Source organism: Hyaena hyaena, unplaced genomic scaffold (genome assembly GCF_003009895.1).
Source record: "Hyaena hyaena isolate Hyena2069 unplaced genomic scaffold, ASM300989v1 scaffold_55, whole genome shotgun sequence".
NCBI lineage: Eukaryota > Metazoa > Chordata > Mammalia > Carnivora > Hyaenidae > Hyaena > Hyaena hyaena.
The window spans coordinates 538523-556572 of NW_024080687.1; the positions used below are offsets into that span (position 1 = coordinate 538523).

The 18050-nt window shown below is 47.8% G+C and overlaps 1 protein-coding gene across 1 annotated transcript in view; it reads left to right on the forward strand.

Moving 5' to 3' along the window:
* Positions 1 to 930: 930 nt before the first annotated feature.
* Positions 931 to 18050, forward strand: part of TNFRSF21 (TNF receptor superfamily member 21) — a 66085-nt gene continuing 48965 nt past the window's right edge. The window contains exon 1 of the mRNA XM_039231195.1: positions 931 to 1430. Coding sequence (XP_039087126.1) covers positions 1344 to 1430 — 87 coding nt within the window. The 5' untranslated portion in view covers positions 931 to 1343. The remainder of the gene's footprint in view (positions 1431 to 18050) is intronic.

Genomic DNA, 18050 nt, shown 5'->3' on the forward strand with positions numbered 1-18050 from the left:
GTCACAGTCCAGAGATAGACGGCTCCCAGTGAAACAAAGAAAGGGATGCCAGGTCCTATCTCACATTCAGAAATGTAGATGTTAACTATCCAAGATAATGTTCCGGTTGTTCCCACTTCTGAAGCAGTGTGCTAACTTCCTTTCTACCCGCCCACAATGGCATTTGAAACTCAACTAAAAAATGTTAACACTTTTTTGGGGGGGAGAAATGTTTTTCATCTCTGTGATAATCCGATTCAAAACACTGGATCCTTTATTTAGGAGGATGCACCTGCCCACACATTTCAAGGATTTCCAAGGCCTCACAATGACCACCTACGGACCCAACGCTGTAGACTCTGAGTTTGGAACCCTTAGTCCGGATTTTCTTAACTGTATTCATCAGCCCCGAGGTTTTCAGAGTTCGCTCCATAGTAAAATCACCTGGAGAACCTTTAAAAATCCCGATGCTCGGGCCACACCCCATTTTCGATTAAATCAGAATCTCTGGGGTGGGATCAGGCATGCATACATGTGTTTTCTAGGTGATTCGAAAACGCAAGCCAGGTGCGAGAAGCAGCTCACCGGTACATTTTTTGGCACGCAGTTGATCTAAGTGCTCTAGGGTGCTTGGTTGTCTTTAATCACTGCGTCAGAAACAACAGATCGGCGCTTGTCGCAGAAATAATTTACTTAGAATCGTCGTAGAAAAAATAAGTAAATATGGGTCAGGGGTGGGCACACCTTCCCTGCGGTTTCCTTGGGTCAAAAAGCAGCTGCAATTTCTTCAGCCAACGCCAAGGGGCACCCTCTCTCTCTCCGCTCGACCTGGAACGCCTTTCCACGTCGGATCGCACAAAGAGCCCGGCCTCCTCCCGGGTGACATCACAAAGGGCCGATCCCCCGCCCCTTCGGCGCCACCACGTGTGTCCCCGCGCCCGGCGGTCGCCCGACTCAGTCCCTCACCGGCCGGTCTAGGCAGCGGTGGAGGGTGGTTGGCAGTGGCCGGAGGCTTCGCTATGGGAAGTTGTTCCTTTGCTCTCTCGCGCCCAGCCCTCCTCCCTGGTTCTCCGCTGCCGCTGTCGGAGGAGAGCACGGGGAGGCGCGGGCTGCAGCCGCCGCTGCCTCTCCACGCCCGGGCGGCCGCGCGGCTGGGCAGGTGCTGAGCGTCCCCGGAGCCTCCGTCGCCGCCTCCCTCCTCTGTCCGGCTGCCCGGCTGCCGCAGTGCACATGGGGTGTTGGAGGTAGATGGGCTCCCGGCCCGGGAGGCGGCGGTGGATGCGGCGCTGGGCAGAAGCAGCCGCCGACTCCAGCTGCCAGGGGGCCACGCGCCCCGGGCGCCTCTGGGAGCCCCGGGCTCAGCCATGGGGACCTCCGCGAACAGCAGCACCGCCCTCGCCTCCTGCAGCCGCGTCGCTAGAGCTACAATGATCGCAGGCTCCCTTCTCTTGGTGAGCGCGCTGGGGGGCCGGGGGCGGCGGCCGCGCCAGAGCCGAGCGCGCCGCGCTCTGGGAGCGGGGCGGGTCCCCGGGCTGGGAACTGCTGGGGGCGCGGGGTTGGCCCGGCTGGGTCGGGGGGCGGAGGCGGGGGGTACTTGCAGGCAGAGCGAGGTACCCGGGTCTTCTCGGGGAGCCACCGGGTTCAGCCGGGACTCCGGCATGACGGCGAACTGTTTTGCTCGCAGTCTGGCTGCGCTGGAGGAGGCGCTAGAGGTGGCCACCCGGCTTCCTGCGCATTTCAGGGCTTGCCCCAGTCCTCGGGCCCCTCGGGACCCCACCCGGTCCACACACCCGCACGGGCACCGGCTGCTGCGCCCTCCGCGTGGCGTGGGCCGGGGGCTGCGGTGCGGGGTGCCGGGGGCTCGCGGCGACCGCCGCTTTGTTGCAGCTGCAGTGTCATGTCGGGATGCTACCGCAGTGGGAGAGCGGGACCGGTGAGCCCCGGCCGCCGGAGACCTAGGTGCATCCGCGCGGTGCGGTCCCGAGCCGGCGCCAGCCGCCCCTCCCCCACCGCTCCTCCTCGGCTCGGGTGGGTCCCAGTTTCTGCGTGCCAAAAAAAAAAAAAAAAAGGAACCCTTAGACCTACACTCAGGCGCCTCCAAAGCGCCGGCTCCCAGCCAGCCAGCGCGCTGGCGCTTGAGTGGGGGGAGGGGGAAAGATCTACAGAAAGGAAGACAATTTCTCCCGTCTCTTCCTCCGCCTCGCTTACCTGTGGTCAGGCAGGTGACCCTGCATACTGGAACAGGTTCGTTCTTCAGCCGAGCTGCATAAAGCTCTAGGGCGTGCCCTGTACCTAACCCTCCCTCACCTATTTGGTCAAAGCCTGAAACCCACCCTTGACCCAAAACTTATCCTCAACTTCCCCCAGGTCCCCTTCCCTTTCCAAATGTTACAAGGGAGGGGCCGAGTTAGGGGGAAGAAAATTTGAGATCAAACCCTTGAGCCATCATAAGCTTCCCATGCCTTTTTTGTCTCTGCAGGGAGAACAGAGATTCTTAGCTGAAACCCAAACAAAAACAAAAGACAAGAGCCTATTTTCAAGGCAGGGCTGTGTAAGGGAAAGGCAGGCTTGCTGTCTCCTTCCCCAAAAGGACTTAATGGCTGGTTAGCCAAGATCTCTTAGATCCCCGGGCATTGCAGTTGCTATGGCCTGGGAATTCATCCTACAGACGCTCTGGTTCCCTGTGTGAGCGTGGGTTTTAAGGGGAAAAGAGAGGCTAAAGAAAAGTTTGGTGCCGTTAGCATTTATAATGAGGCAAGTCCCAGTGTCCTTTCAAAAGTCTTTCCTGCCCATTTATAGTAATGGCAAAGTCAAGATCTGTATCCTTGAAACAAGTGGGAGAGATGCTGAGCATAAGGGGGGGTAGGTCTCTTCCAGCAATGGACCTGGGTTGACAGTGTTGGGGTGGAGAGAAACCCATCTGGGTCCATGGGAACACTGACCCTAACATCAGTGGAGTTAGATCAATCCTTGAATTTCCTCCTTCCATACTGCTCTACCCTCCACATGCCTGTCGGTCTCTCAGACATATCTGATTATTACATGCCCCACACAGTATCTGATTATTACATGCCCCACACAGCCCACACCTAGGTTAAATCTTAAGTCTGTGTGATATTTCATTCATTTTACATTTGAGCATGAGATATGTGTTTAAAGGAGGGTCTCCATGTAATAAGTGTCTCCATTGCTTTAAGCAACTGAGAAAGAACCAAGTGTCTTTTCTGAAATCATTAAACTCCGTTTCTCTAAAAAATCCACTGCACTGGATTTGCAGTGAAAGACCTGAGAATTTAAAAGTAGCTGTCTTTTTTTTAAAAAAATGAGATTTATAGTGGGCCTTAGAGGCTAGCTCAGGTCGTTAACTCAAACAAGAGTCCTTATTCTCCCGGCAGCTAATTTCAGTCCATGAAATGGCTTGGGGTTGACCCCGTTGTTCTGAGGGTGACCAGTAGGATGTACCGGGGTCACTGGGGATTTTGTTCTAACACCCAACCAGGTAAGGTTTTTTATCTTTTGCCCTTCCCCACTCTGCCAGCCCCAATCCTTGGGATAGGCATTGCTAATGTATAAAATAATGATGTCATGATCTTGGTATAAGGATTATTTATCCCTCTGGGGTTCTTAGCCATGTGAAAATGGTAGACACCAGGCACTGGAGCCCAGCTAACCATGGCAGGTGCTCAGATCTGGGGGAGGTGGGGAAATTAGTGCCCTACCCACATAGTGCCGTTAGATTAAAAAAGAGTAAACTCAATAAAATATTCTGTTTATTACGGCTTTCAGTTACCCTCGTTTTTCCAATATCTTCCTTTTTATGACAGTAATTGTGATTGTCATCATTTTTGACACTGTTTTCCTTGCAGTGACCTGCTAACTGTATGAAAATTTTCATATGGCCTTAATAAGCTTTTAAAAAACTTATGATACCCACAGAACATACAGTATCATATATATAAAAATGACTATGTCTGGTGCTTTATGTACCGTATCTCATTTGCTCCCAGCATCTCTGCGAAGCAGATGGTGTTATCCTCATTTTACAGATGAGAAAACGTAGGCTGCAAAAACTTCATTGGTTTGTCCTGGGCCACACAGCTCTGTAGTGATGGCCCTCGGGCCGGGACCCGGGAGCGCCTCATTCCTTGGCAAGTGCTCGCTCACTCCTGTGCCACATTACCCATTTTACAACTCCAAATTGCCAGACGATGAAATGTAGTAACAGAGAAGGCTCAGCGAAATGTAGCAACAGAGAAAGCTCAGTGGAGGAGAGTTGATACTGCTGGTTTGGTTTGTTGCAGAATATTAATGAGAATTACAGGAGCGCTTGTGGAAGAAAGTGTTCCTGTTCCTTGCATGTCTGTTTCTGATGGGTCGAGGTGTCTGCATGATACTGGCAAGTAAACCACAGACTGAAAGCTGAAATGTTCTGTGCTCCAGGCCAAAAGTCTGGAGAGAAGTGAGGCCTTGAAGTTTGTGCCAGTGTTAAGGAATGCCCTACAAGGGCTCACCCAGTACGGACACACTCACAGGTGTCTTCTGCCCTCAGGGAGCTTGCTTTGACTGAACAGATAGAATGTTGGCAGGAAGGCAGTCAGAAGAGAAGGGAACCGTAACGGATAAGGAAATGAGGTCTGAAGTTTTGGAGACTGCTCTTCTGTATGTATGACAATTCCAGATAGAGGGGCGTCCATTCTGCTTGGCCATGTGCCAGCCTAGAAAGTACCAAGTATTCGTGTCAGGATCATTGAGACTGGATGTCTAGCTTTGGGTCACCTCCTGCCCTCCGCTTATTGAAGTTAATTGTCTAGCTTCTTGGCACTTGACTTTGGCTATTTGGCTAGGCATGCCTGGCATGGTCTGGTGGGGGCTGACGTCCTGATGCACTTGATGGCAAGTTCAAGTAGAACTCTGAATCAGAGCTGATGTTGTGTCCGAAAGATGTTCTCCTTTCTGTAATATAACTTCCAGATCACAGAGTAGGAAAGTGGGGAGGGAAAGCTGGAGGGAAGAGCCTAGGTTAGGGAAGTTGATGTCCTTCCCATGTGAGCAAACCTACACTGAGCACCAGCTCTGAGAGGGGCACTGTACAAGGCAGTGGGAACCCAGAGATGAATTAGGATTTGGATCTTGGCCCCGCAGGCACAGTTTCGGTGGTATGTAAAATGTACATAGCTGTCAGTAGTGCTGGTTGCATTTCACATGCTGATATGAAATCCATGGATGAATGTACTCAAAGTAACACACAGCATGCGGTTGATGTTAAAATCTTGAGACTACTTACAGTGATGTTGGCTTGTTTAGTTTGAAAGCCAGCAGAAGAAAAACCTTCCCAGGTCTCAGAATAGCCCCACATTAGCATTGCTAGGGAAAGTGACCTCTAATGGGAAGAATAGGGAGGGCAGACTTGTGCTGGAATGCAGGATCTCTGACTTACCTCGTGAGTCTCCCATCCCTCTGGTCAAAATGTACAGTATATGTATAGGATCAAGCTTCCTCAATCTGAACTGTTTCCAAAGGCATATGGCTGAATCGGCCTCAGGTCCAGTGCAAAACAAGCAGACAAAAACCCAGTGCAAATAAAATACACAGGCAAACCAGATCAGCCGGAAAACAATTCCTTGTCGTGGAATGTATGCTACCTTAAGTGGAGGGAAAAACCTGAGACCAAATAGGCAGAGATCACCAACTGGCCCAATCACGGGTTTTAGCGAGGCCAAGTTTGCACAAAGGCTAACCAAGCTGGATGTGGTCCAAACCGTTAATGCTCTGTTTCCCACGACAGGTTGAGGAAGGTGCCTTTCTCCAGGTATGCCTTACTGGGTTGAGGCAGGTACGTGTGGCCTAAGGGCTCTCTAACAGGTGGTCTGTCTCCTGTCTGCGTTGTAGATCAGAACGTGGGGACCTCTTACACTTCAGCTGTACCTTTGAGTCCATCTGTGGGAATGAGGGGTAAAGTGTCTTTGGTGACTCCTTTGACAAGCTGTAGTTTGGTTTTGTACTCCACTGGCCTTTTATAAAGTATAAAGCTTGGGTAAACCTGATTGATTGATAGATGCTAGGAAATGATCAGAGCGATCACAAGACTATTTGGGAGCCAGTATGAACTGAGTGACTTATCACCGCATAAATGGCAATGTCTGTTTTCCAGTAAGCACTAAACGCCATTGGCCTTCTTCCCCCCCAAACAGGCCTGGCAAATTCTGCTGAGGCCAGGTCACTTGCAGCTTCCTGGAAAACTCAGATGCTTCTGCTCTGTGACAGGAGGATCCCAAGATATGCCATCACCGTTGGGCATGTGCCTGATGACCATATGAAGCAGATTCAGTCTGGACCGTCGGGCGCGTATATGTGTGTTTGATGGAATGAAAACAGAAGCCTTAATGGGAGCCGACTTGTTCCTCCAAATCTGATCCCTGTTTGGCCCAGGACACTGAGCTTTGTTGCTACTGGGGTAGCAGCTGTTGAGCTTTGATTCTTTAGGAACGGGGTGGGGGGGGGTGCTAGATCATGAATAAATACTGGCCTTGCCCCAGTGTTTGTATTTGTCAAATACCAAAAAATAAACAGGGATCCTAAATTGGCTTCTCTGCTGACCCCTGGCTTTCCTACCCCCTCCCATTTCCAGCCTGAGTCCAGGGGAGAGGAGAGGGCAGAGGTTATAACTGGGGAGGAACATAGCAGATGTCAGTGAATGCGCGCTGACTTTGGGGCCACAGAGAGGTGGGGCTCCCTGATACTCTGGCGTTGATTCAAAACTGTGGTTTCACGGATATTTAGGCTGTTGACCTCACTCTTCTTGAGGGGTGGAGAGTCCTCCAGGAATGGTCCATTCTCCCTGGATTCTGGCTATCTGGATTTTTTTTCTTTTTCACATGTCAGCAGCCTGGCCTTTGTAGAGGCCGATGTTTGCAGTGGAGGGCAAGTCTGCTCCAAGGGAGCTCAGGCAGGGTGAGAGTGGGCCGGGTGTAGGTGGGTAGTCAGGGCCCCAACTCTTCCTTAGAAGATTTGGCAATTACGGGAGCGTCTGGGTGGCTCAGTCAGCTCTAAGCATCCAACTTCGGCTCAGTTCATGGTCTCACGGTTTGTGAGTCCGAGCCCCACGTCGGGCTCTGTGCTGACAGCTCAGAGCCTGGAGCCTGCTTTGGATTCTGTGTCTCCCCTGTTCATACTCTGTCTCTCTCTTCTAAACAAAATTGAGAAGATTTGGGAATTATGTCTAAGGCTTTGTTGCAAAGTAAAGAACAAAACAGAAACAGAGAAGGGGGCTTCATAAGCTACATCACAGCCAAGGCTCATTCCCTGATCTTTATATCATTTTCCATTTGCCCACTCGCTACCAGAACAGCTTGGTGGGTCATCTGCTTGGAGCTGAATGCAGATCTGTGCTGGGAGAAGGAACCTGAGTGTAATGGATTTAGGAGGCAGGAGACGGGTGAGTTCCAGGAGTCCTGGAATCAAATGTGCTGAGAGCCCAGAGGGGAGCAATATTAATGGTTGTTCCTATTAATCATTGATGTTGATATTACTAAGCTCCTATTTATTGACATTGCCATTGACATTGTGTTGAATACCTTCTACAAATGATCTCAGTATATCTTACAAGTCCGTGATGTAGTAGCATTAGCCCCATTTTATAGATAAGGGGACTGAGGTGTGCGTGAACTTAGCGTCAAGCAATTGGCAAGTGGCAGAGAGAGGATTCAGATCTAGGTCATTGTGGCTTTGTACACACTGCTTTCTCAGCCAAGTTGTGGGGAGGGAACAAGTAACCTTCATTTATTGGCATTTTGTTTCTTGTTAAGGGAGTGATTTTACCAGAGAGTCGAACATTCCCTTTCGCCCTGGCAAGCCGTTCTGCCCTGTGATGGCGCTTGGAAGGTTAGCCAGAACAGCCGATTATACAGTGAGACCAACCTGTGTGTGTGTGGAGGGGGGGTGGGGGACTGAAAGCAGAGGGCGTGGAGTCCCTGGCAAGCCTTTTCCTATGGGGTGACTCTGACGGGCAATGGTGCCATGGTCAGGATGGAAAGATACTCTTGCAAATTGAAATGTTATAAATAGGGAATGGTTGCTTTGCCTTCCTGCTCCTTGGGTCCTTTTGAAAAATATTTGCTTAGTGAGTAACGGTATGACATGGGTTCTGCTTAGCAAGTAGTTTTCACTCACTTATCCGGAGAACTTGAGGAGCCAGTAGGGTTTTCTTTGCTGCCGACCCGGTTATTTGTGTAGGATTAGTGCACGGGCTTGCATCATCTGCTGGTAGTATTTACTTCGGTTAGATTTTCAGATCTCTTAGAAACTGGTTGAACTGCGTGATCTGCATAGTCCCATAAGTCATGTGTTTGTGTGTGGTTTATCACACTCACTTTTAGCATTCTCTTAAGTGGGCTTTTGATCATGTCTCTTCCTAGATTGTAGATGCTGCGTAGCCTAAAGAAAGGCTAAAGATGAGAAGAAGTTTAATCATTGCTTTTGGGAAAGAGGTTGAACAATTTTGGTTTCCCAAAGAACTCTTGAAAGAAGACCGTTATTTGATTTCATCCTAGGTGTGGCCAGGTCAGCCTCACCAGGATTAAGAGAGATGGGTCGGGGGAAGGAGAAAAAGACTCAAAGGCCAAAATGGTAACAGGTTTGCAGAATAATTTAATTGGTTATCATTCACTTCTTGCTCTTTTTTTACTTCTAGGAGTCCATGCCCCTCTCTCCTCTTCAGTTTAAACCTTGTGTTTCTGGTCCAAGAAAAATACCAAATGGGACAAGGTTTGGGTGTGCTTCTCTCATTTGGAATGCTCAGGGCCAATGCCATTGCTCCATTTTAGCTTCTTAAAGACAACATAGAGTGTACTATTCATCTTTGTGTTTTTGGCGGAGTGCCCTGAGACATAGTAGTTAAGGAATAAATGATTGTTGAATGAACTCCAGAAGGATCTTGCCCTAAACTGACTGTTCATTCATTCGACAGATTAGAGGATAGCTGGGACTCGAGCTACATCTCAACCCTTTGAGCTACAACTGATGGGTATTTGAGTTATTAACAAAGAACATTTTAACCTTAAGCAAATTGGCAGATTTGAAGAACCTAGTGGATATGGATTTCCCTTCCCAATTTGTTTTTATTCTTTGACATACACACATTTACGTATAGTTAAAATTAATGTGTACGTACTTGCTTGTATTCTGCTCTCCCTTATGTAGCTATTTCGTCTTACAGAGATATATTTTCCTTCATTTAATAAATATTTATGTGCGCTGCTAAATTGCACTGCAAAATGTCAGGCATTGCTATACTTTGGGTATGACAGTAAAAGGCCTTTCATGGTCCTTCCCTTTTAGACTTCATAGTATATCGGGGAAGACAGGAAGGGAGGTGTTCTGAAAGAGCCCAAGGAAGAGGATGCTAGTGAGAAGGAAGAGCATGTAGAAAGGTCCAGGGGTAGGAAGGAGTCTGCATGCTCAGAGTAGGCAGAAGGCCATTGTGGTTGGTGCCCAGCGAGTAAGGGCAAAGGGAGTGTGGACTGAGGTTGAAGAGGCAGGCAGGGGCCGGATTAGATAAGTCCTTTAAAGATGTGAACGTGCCAGGATGTCACTGGGCATACAGTGGTAAGCAAGATTATAATGTGGTTTTAATGAGATTTCTTCAAAAATATTTTTAATGTTTATTTTTGAGAGAGAGAGACAGGGACAGAACATGAGCGGGGGAGGGGCAGAGAGAGAGGGAGACCCAGCAGCCAAAGCAGGCTCTAGGCTCTGAGCTGAGAGCACGGAGCCCGACACCAGGTTCCAGCTCATGAACCACGAGATCATGCCCTGAGCCGAAGTCAGTTGCTTGACCAACTGAGCCACCCAACCAACCCTTAAAGAGATTTCTTTTAAAGATCATTCTGGCTGTTCTGTGGAGTGAGGCTTAGAAAGGGGACATGGAGATAATACAGGAGGGCCAGTTGGTTTCTTTTGCAGTTAGTTCCGGGGAAAGACAATGGTTCGGGGGTGGTGGCAGTGAAGATGGGGATTACTTGACACATTTTAAAGATTTTGGAGGTGTTTACCGACTGTGAGATGTGAGGGGGCAGGAGCTGAAGGAAAGCATGGCAGCTTTCACTCAGGCGTCAGGGTGGATTCCCGGGTTCCTGAATGGAGTCTTTGGTGGTCTGATCACTTTGAAGAGGAAAGCTGGGGGAGGGGTGGGGTAGGCTTGGGGAACCCAAAGTTTGGATGTGTGTTAATAAGTTTGAGGTGCCCGTGATTCATAGAGTTCAAGCCTTCCCTCCTGCCATTTTTGAATAGCCGCCTCTCCTCCGGTTGGCGATGCATTGAGCCACCCTGCTGCGTTTGGACACTTGGGTTATTGGCATTATCCCGCAAGCGAGCAGCACTAATGCAGTTGTCTCTGTACAGACCAACTGCTCTTTTTTCCTTTTGGGTTGGTCCCAAAAGTGAAGTATATTTGGGGCGTCTTCCCCAAAGTGGATTGCTGGGTCAAGGGAAATGAATGAACAGTTTTATGGCTCTAGCTGCATACTGCCAGATTGCCTTTAGAAAGACCGAATTAATTTAAATTGCCACCAGGAACTATAAATGTGCTTTCTATGCCACAAGGCTGCCAACATTGGAGTTTATCATTTTAATTTATTTATGCCACTTTAGTATAGATGTGTAAGGGTTCTTGGTTGCCCACACTTAACATTTCGGTAATTGCTAGGATGTCATAAGTTTATCCATGTGATAATTACCTTTGTAATTACTCTTGTCATTTTCTGTTGCAAGGATTGAGCGGAATTTATGCTAACCTCATGTGCATTAATTCTTTATGTTTTTGTTTATAAACTTTGGTTAGCTGTGTATGGCACACATTTTTGTGTTCTACTTTTAATATTAAATTTAATAATGAAAACTTAGGTGAATCTTCCCTCTGCTTTTTCTTTTGTGTGTCTGAGAGTATCTTTTTTTTTTGTCATTGGTTTTGTTGTAATGGTCACAAATGGATCTCATTACAGACAAGGCTCAATCAACTGTTCCGATCACTTTGAATTTTATACTTGCTCTTTCTAACGTCGGGTTTGCTGGCTTTTCTGGTCTTAAGCAGCGCTTCGGGGTGGTGGACACCTCATCTGTGTGTTCTGCGGCGTGTTTGTACATCTTGCACGAACGAGTATAGGATTGTGTGGCCAGATAAGTTTAGGAAATGCCAGATTCAGCAAAGTCACGATTTTCTCCAGCCCTTCTCACTGAGGCTCCCAGAGCCGTAACAGCTAATATTAATTGTGCCTCTGGGAGAGCTGCCATCAGGAGTATTTCCTAAACTTTTAGTCCAGGGGCTGGTACACTTTATCTGTAAAGAGCTAGATAGTGTTTTTTGGCTTTGAGGGGCACGTGATCAAGTCTGCTTTTGTGCTTTGAAAGCAGCTCTGGGCAGTACCTAAAACAAAGGGCGTGGCTGTGTTCCAATAAAACTTGATTTGTGAACACTGAAATTTGAATTTCAAATTTTCATGTGTCACAAAATTTTATTCTTCTGTTGATTCTCATGCTCCACCCCCACCCTTGCAACTATTTAAAATGTAAAAATCGTTTTTAGCTTGTGGGCTATAAAAAAAAAAAAAGCAGGCAAGGGTGGGGGGGACATTGTTTACCCAAGTTTCAGACCCAAGATCATTAGCATCCTATGGGACCTCGTCAGGGAAACTCACTCTGGAACGTGCTTACTGAAATTCTGCTGCTCCATTTGTCTAAAAGTGCATTTTATTGAGAGTAAATCCTTTCTCCTCTCTTGTGTTTTCTCATTTCTCATTTCTCACAAACAGGTATATTGTTTACCTGTTAAACCTTTTTTGAAGTGTCCGAAGTATTGGCCCTTGTTGTCTTTTAACTCATCACCAAGCTGTCTGTATTTTGTTTTTCTTTGTTTTTGTTTTTGTTTTCTAGAATGTTCCAAAGCTAGTAGGGGATGTTTTAGGATTACAGCTTTTAAAAATTTGGCATTTTTTAAAAATTAAAAAAAAATTTTTGTTAAGTTTTATTTATTTATTTTGAGAGAGCGATAAAGAGAGAGCATGAGCAGGGCAGGGTCAGAGAGAGGGAGAGAGAGAATCCCAAGCAGGCTCCGTGCTGTCAATGTGGAGTCCAAGGTGGGTCTCAAACTCATGAACCTTGAGATCGTGACTTGAGCCGAAATCCAGAGTCTGGATGCTTCACCGACTGAGTCACCCAGGCGCCCCTGTAATCTGGCATCTTTGATACACTTCTCAGGACTTGGACGTTTGCATTTTAATTGGGATGTTTTAGGAGACCCTCTAATCCCAAGGGAATGAAGCTGCACTATAGTAATATGATATGTAGAAGGGAGTGTTCATGAAAATAACGAAAATATATGGGGGGCTTGTGTCTCAATATTCCACCTGCTTTGTCTGTATTAACCGTGAGTTCTGCAAACAGCCTTAGGAGAGTGGGTATTAACTGTTCTCTCCATTATGCTGATGAGGACATGGAGACACAGGTTGGGTCCCTCGCCAGTATCCTACAGCTAGGACCTGGTGGAGCGGAGCCTGCTGAGCACCTGCCAGGTGAAAATAGGTGTTGTTTTTGCTCTCTTGCTGGAGCTGCTGCCCTGGCTGGTGGTGTTCGTGCTGCCTTGGTTTATAGGAGGATTCTGTAAACACTTAGGGAGCAGGGAAGCGTGTTTCCCCCTGAACCTTTACCACCGCCTCGTTCAAACTGCGGCTTCCCCACGTGGGCGGGGGTCTTGGCCCCCCGGGGAACAGCCGCTGGCCTGGACTGGAAGGAGATGAAGCGTGTGGTCCAAGGACTCGGGGCCGGGTGCGGGCACGCCTCTGCATTGCAGGTTTCGGGCAAGACGGCATCTGGGTTAAGTCGTGCCTGTGTTTTTCCTTTTCCCAGTGTGCCCTGAGCTCGCCTCCTTCCAACCCCGGAGTCAGCACATTCTAGCCTTGGGGTTCTTTATATTCACCGGCCTTAACAGTCGTCCCTGCTTTTGCCCTAGCAACAGAAGGCCTTTTTAAGGCAGGGGAGATAATAGGAAATGCAAGAGCTGACCAGATTTATGTAACCTACCTGGGAACAGTGCAGTGTTTCGGGGAAGCTTTATCCTTGGAGTTTTCCTCTTCATACCGTTCATTTTCCCCTTCAAATCTGGAGGACTCCCAGCGGCGTCTCGTTCCTGTAAATTTAGTGTGACCCTCATAATAAAATGGTCAGAAATTCGGGGCCTGCCTAGCTCTGCCTGGCTTTTGCCTTGTGATGCCAGTCGGCGTGTTTTATGGTCACCATCTCAGGAATAACTTGCTTGCCTGATCTTTGTTAGAATATCACAGTCACTGAGATCCCTCGTAAAGTAATCGTTTTGTGAGCCATTAAACATTTTCTGTAGCAAACTCAGAAGCAGTCTTTCTGCTTGCCCATTACGAACAGACAGAAGTTTCTCACCGCCTTGGGCTTACTCGCTTTCCATGAAAAGTTTTTGGAATTTGATACAGAGCAAGAATGGCATAAAGGCATTGTCCCGGTAAACCGCAGGGGATTTTCTTTCCCATTTGTTTGAAGGATGAGGTCACGGGATGCGAATCGTTGAGGATCAGTAGGCATCAGCGATCCGACGCATGTTTGCACATCTGGGTGCTTCTGGTCCTCAGTCCCATCCCAGTGCCCTAGAGAAGAAGTGACAGTAGGGCCACTGTGATGTGGGCCACCAAGGGCCACCAAGGTGAGCGTGGCAACCTGGGGGCCTTTACAGCCGGTCACGTTGGAGCTGCCTCTTCCCTTGTTTGCAATTTGCTTTGTCCTGGGCTGCTCCATAAGCATTTACAGCATCCCGTGTCCTGTACAGTGAGGGTTGGTTCACTGACATTTGGTTATTTATCCATTTTTGCCGGTGAAATCAGCCTCCTGGGTAAATAAAAATTTCCAAAGAACTGAAGTTTAAACCAGGATGGAACATAAACAACTTCTGGAGAATCATCTCATTATACTTCCGACAAGTCTAAGACTCAAATTAGTGCCTTTTTTTTTTTTTTAATAAAATGGGGAGGGATGTTTTAAATCCTTTATTACATCTGGTTGTCATCATAAGCGCCATGCCGAGCATAATTCTTGTAAACCCGGTATGGTTCTGTTAAAATGGCGATGGGCCCTTCGTGTCTTTGGAGGTGCAACAGACTGTCCCTCCACTGAAGGCTGCCAGACCGCTTTGGATTTTGATGGTTACATTGGGGGGGCCGTTTGGTTTTCTCACGCTTGCTCTCATACCTGTGCTCCAGCAACTGCTTCTACCATCACACTGTGATTTGTTGCTTCTTAATATTTATGGGCCGCACATCCACTCACTGAGTCCATAGACACTTGTCGGGTATGTCATGAATCGGGTACTGGCCTTGAGGGCTTGGATGAGCATCAGTAAGTAAAACAGACTCTAACCTTGTCTTCATGGAGCCTGTGGTCCAGATGGGAAGGCGCACTAAACTAGATGAATGTGCCACTACAAAATTATGGTCATCCTATAGGAAAAAAGGGGAGGGGACGATGTGAAACCTGATTTAAGCTAGGAAGAGGAGGGCAGGAATGATATTGCAGAGGAAGTCCTATCTCTGTGAAAGATTTTGCATTTCATCCTCAGCCATTGAGGTTTTTTTTAAAGTTTATATATTTCTGAGAGAGAGAGAGCAAGCATGAGGAGAGAAGGGGCAGAGAGAGAGAGGGAGAGTCCCAAATAGGCCCTGCACTATCAGTGGGGAGCCTGATGTGGGGCTCGATCTCACGAACTGTATGATCATGATCTGAGTGGAAACCAAGAGTTGGATGCTTAACTGACAGAGCCACCGGGCGCCCCTCGAAGCTATTGAGTTTTAATCAGGGGATAAAAGGATCAGATTTAGTGTATGTCAATAAAGGAAGCCAAGAACTCAATCCTGATTGAGACAAGACTAGACTCTAGAGGAGGTCTGGGGGTTTCTATGAATGGGTTCCTGGTCCCTCCATTTTTTGACATTTCTTTTGACTTCACAGAGCAGGTATTAGTTGGCTTTTTTTCCGGTAAAGGGCCAGATAGTAAATATTTTTAAGTTTGTGGGCCATCTGGTCTCTTTTGCAACCCTCTGGCTCTGCTGTTGTCCTGTGAAAGCTGCTATAGGCAATACATAAATGAATGGCTGCATCCCAATAAATCCTATTTACAAGAATAAGTAGCATGTGGGATTCAGCTCACTGACCCCCGGCTCAGAGGTTGCTTTGTTTATGATTTCCATGGTCGTCATTATTGAAGTGGTTGAGCAAGGAAGGAAATGCAATCTATGTGGTTGTCCCTGGCCTTGAGCTGCTTGTAATCATTATGGAAAGATAAATACATGCACTTATGAGGCCATCAACAAACATTACCAGCAAGATGTAATTAGGCACTGACATGAAGAATAGAAACAGGAAATGTGATGAAGAGTTTGCTCATCTGCTTGGAATCCTAGACATAGGAGTAATTGTAAAGCCTTTGTGGAGGAGGTGGAACTTGACCCATAGTCACAGACACTTTGAAGGTTAGAGTTGAATAGGATCTAGTACGACATACCTAATTTGACACTCACATAAGGCAGGGTCCAACTGATCATAAGGCAGAACCTGGACAGAAGCATGTCTTCTGTTTTCTAAACCTTGGCGCACATATTCTTTCTTATTCAGGCCTTGTCCTCCAACAGGCTGAGAATACCTATATAGTAGATTCATTTTAATAGGGAGGGGGCAAGGGAGAGGCAGAGAGAGGGGAGAGAGAGAGAGAGAGAGAGGGAGAGAATCTCAAGCAGGCTCCACACTCAGCATGGAGCCTGGCTTCGGGCTCGATCCCATGACCCTGGGATCATGACCTGAGCTCCAATCAAGAGTCACCCAGCTGACTGAGCTACCCAGTCGCCCAGCACAGCATCAAAATTACCTGGGAAGCTTTTTTTATTAATCCGCATCCTTCCACAATGCCTATCACCTCACCCCCAGACTTATCTTTGGGGAGGATTTTCACATCATTTTAATTTTCTTAAAAACCAGAGGGCTGCCTGCCACCGGCCTCGTGGGAAAAGCTCTAGTTTTAGATCACCAGCCTTCAGGCAACTACAAGTCTTCGGGAAAATAACTTCTCGGGTGCCACCTGTGTCCCTGAGGAGAAAGGGATATTGCCACTTCTTCCCCTCAGGAAGGTTTTGCTGTGATGATGAGGAGTCCACGGGACAGGTTCTCCAGCTTCATAGCTCAGATGGGTTTTGCTCTTAACTTTGGAATTGGAGGAGATGTTAGAGGTCCCTCAAGTGCGGTGGTTTTCAAACTTGTTTTAGGAGTAATCCTGCCTTCAAACGAATTCTTACTTGGAGCCTGATAGAGGGCTCGTTCCCACAAACCATGAGATCATGACCTGAGCCAAAACCAAGAGTCGGACGCTTAACTGACTGAGCCACCCAGGCTTCAGAACTTTGCTGCGAGGCTCCCTCTGCCTAACCCGCCTTCCCTTCCCACTGCCCAGAATTAAATTCTGCTTTTCTGTCCTTCAGAACAACTCCAAACACTTCTCTCACATCCCTGAGCTAGGAAGCACATGCTAACCTCCCCCTCACAAGACTCTGTTTCTCCTTAGCAGAAATCTCCATTGGAATCAAGTAATTCCTGATGTAATTAGTTGTTCTGTCCCTCTTCCTTTAGAAGGTGGACTCCATGGGGCTGGAATGGAGTTCACAAGGCTCTGTTTTCAGCCAGTGGTGTGGTACCTCATACACATAGTAGGTCTCCACAAAATATTTGTCCAGTGCATTCATAACGCCTCATTCTGCACAAATCTCATTTCTAGTGTTCAGTCCAGGGGAGGTGCTGACACACCATTGTTTGGTAACTCCGTGTGTAGGAGCCAGAATTGCCCCCTGTAACATGAGGTAATCAAAAGGTCCATTTTTAGAGCCCCATTGTCTAAAGTGGGTTACTTAGTATGATGTAGTTAAAGAGCCCTGAGCTTTGCTTCAGTTAGAAATTTGACCAGTTATTCCAAAGAAACAGAGAACTGGAAAGTCTACTTAATGAGTGGTGAAGAGTGTGGGTACAGTGGGATTTGGAAGTGAGTTTTGTGTGCCTCTTGGGGGACCTCTGGTAATTCAGTAGTCAGGGACTGATGTGTCCCCGAGAGGTATTCATCCTGGGGAGAGAAGTGAAGCTACAGAAGACAAGCTCCATGCTTGGACCCACACACATGTGCATGTGCTCGCGTGCACGCACACACACGCACGCACACACACGCACGCGCGCACACACACACACACACACACACACACCACTATTCACCGCTGACTGTGCTTGTCCTGCAAAGTCACCCTGAGCTAGATGCCTGGCCAAATGCCTGCCCTCCCTGCACAGGTAAGGGGCCAGACTCAGAGCCCATACATAGCACAGCATGGTAGTGGGTGTCCCCAGCACCACTCTCTGGCCAGATCTCCTCTTATGTTCTCTGATTTCTCTCCTTTACCAAAGTGTAATAACCTGCCATTTAGGTTACTTATGCATCTTTCAAACTTCCAGAACACTGTATCCATTCCATCTAGAAGTGCTTTTGCACTGAGAAACTAGGTATAATGGAACGTGGAGAAATATAGCGCAGAGCCACTTTTGCGACCTCTTGAGTCAGTCCTTAGTGTCAAGGAGATGGGAACAAGATTTGTCCCCATGTGCTTGACAACTGGAACTTGGCTTCCACACGACGGTGATGGGCTTTCTTCCCTCAATCTAATACATCTGCAATGCTCAGAAGAGTGTGGCTGGGCTGATTTTGCAAACAGAAAGACCAAGAGAAGAGGAAAGAAAGCCAGAAGCAAACGCGGGTAGATAGTCGGGAATTTATCATTATTAAGCAGGCGATTCTTTTTCTTCACAGTCCAACCTGCAGTTAAGGGTCTTACCAAGAAAAATCAACCTGCTAGCTCTTGTTTTTCCTAATGTTTATTTTTGAGAGAGAGACAGAGTGTAAGCAGGGGAGGGGCAGAAAGAGGGGGAGACACAGAATCTGAAGCAGGCTCCAGGCTCCGAGCTGTCAGCACAGAGCC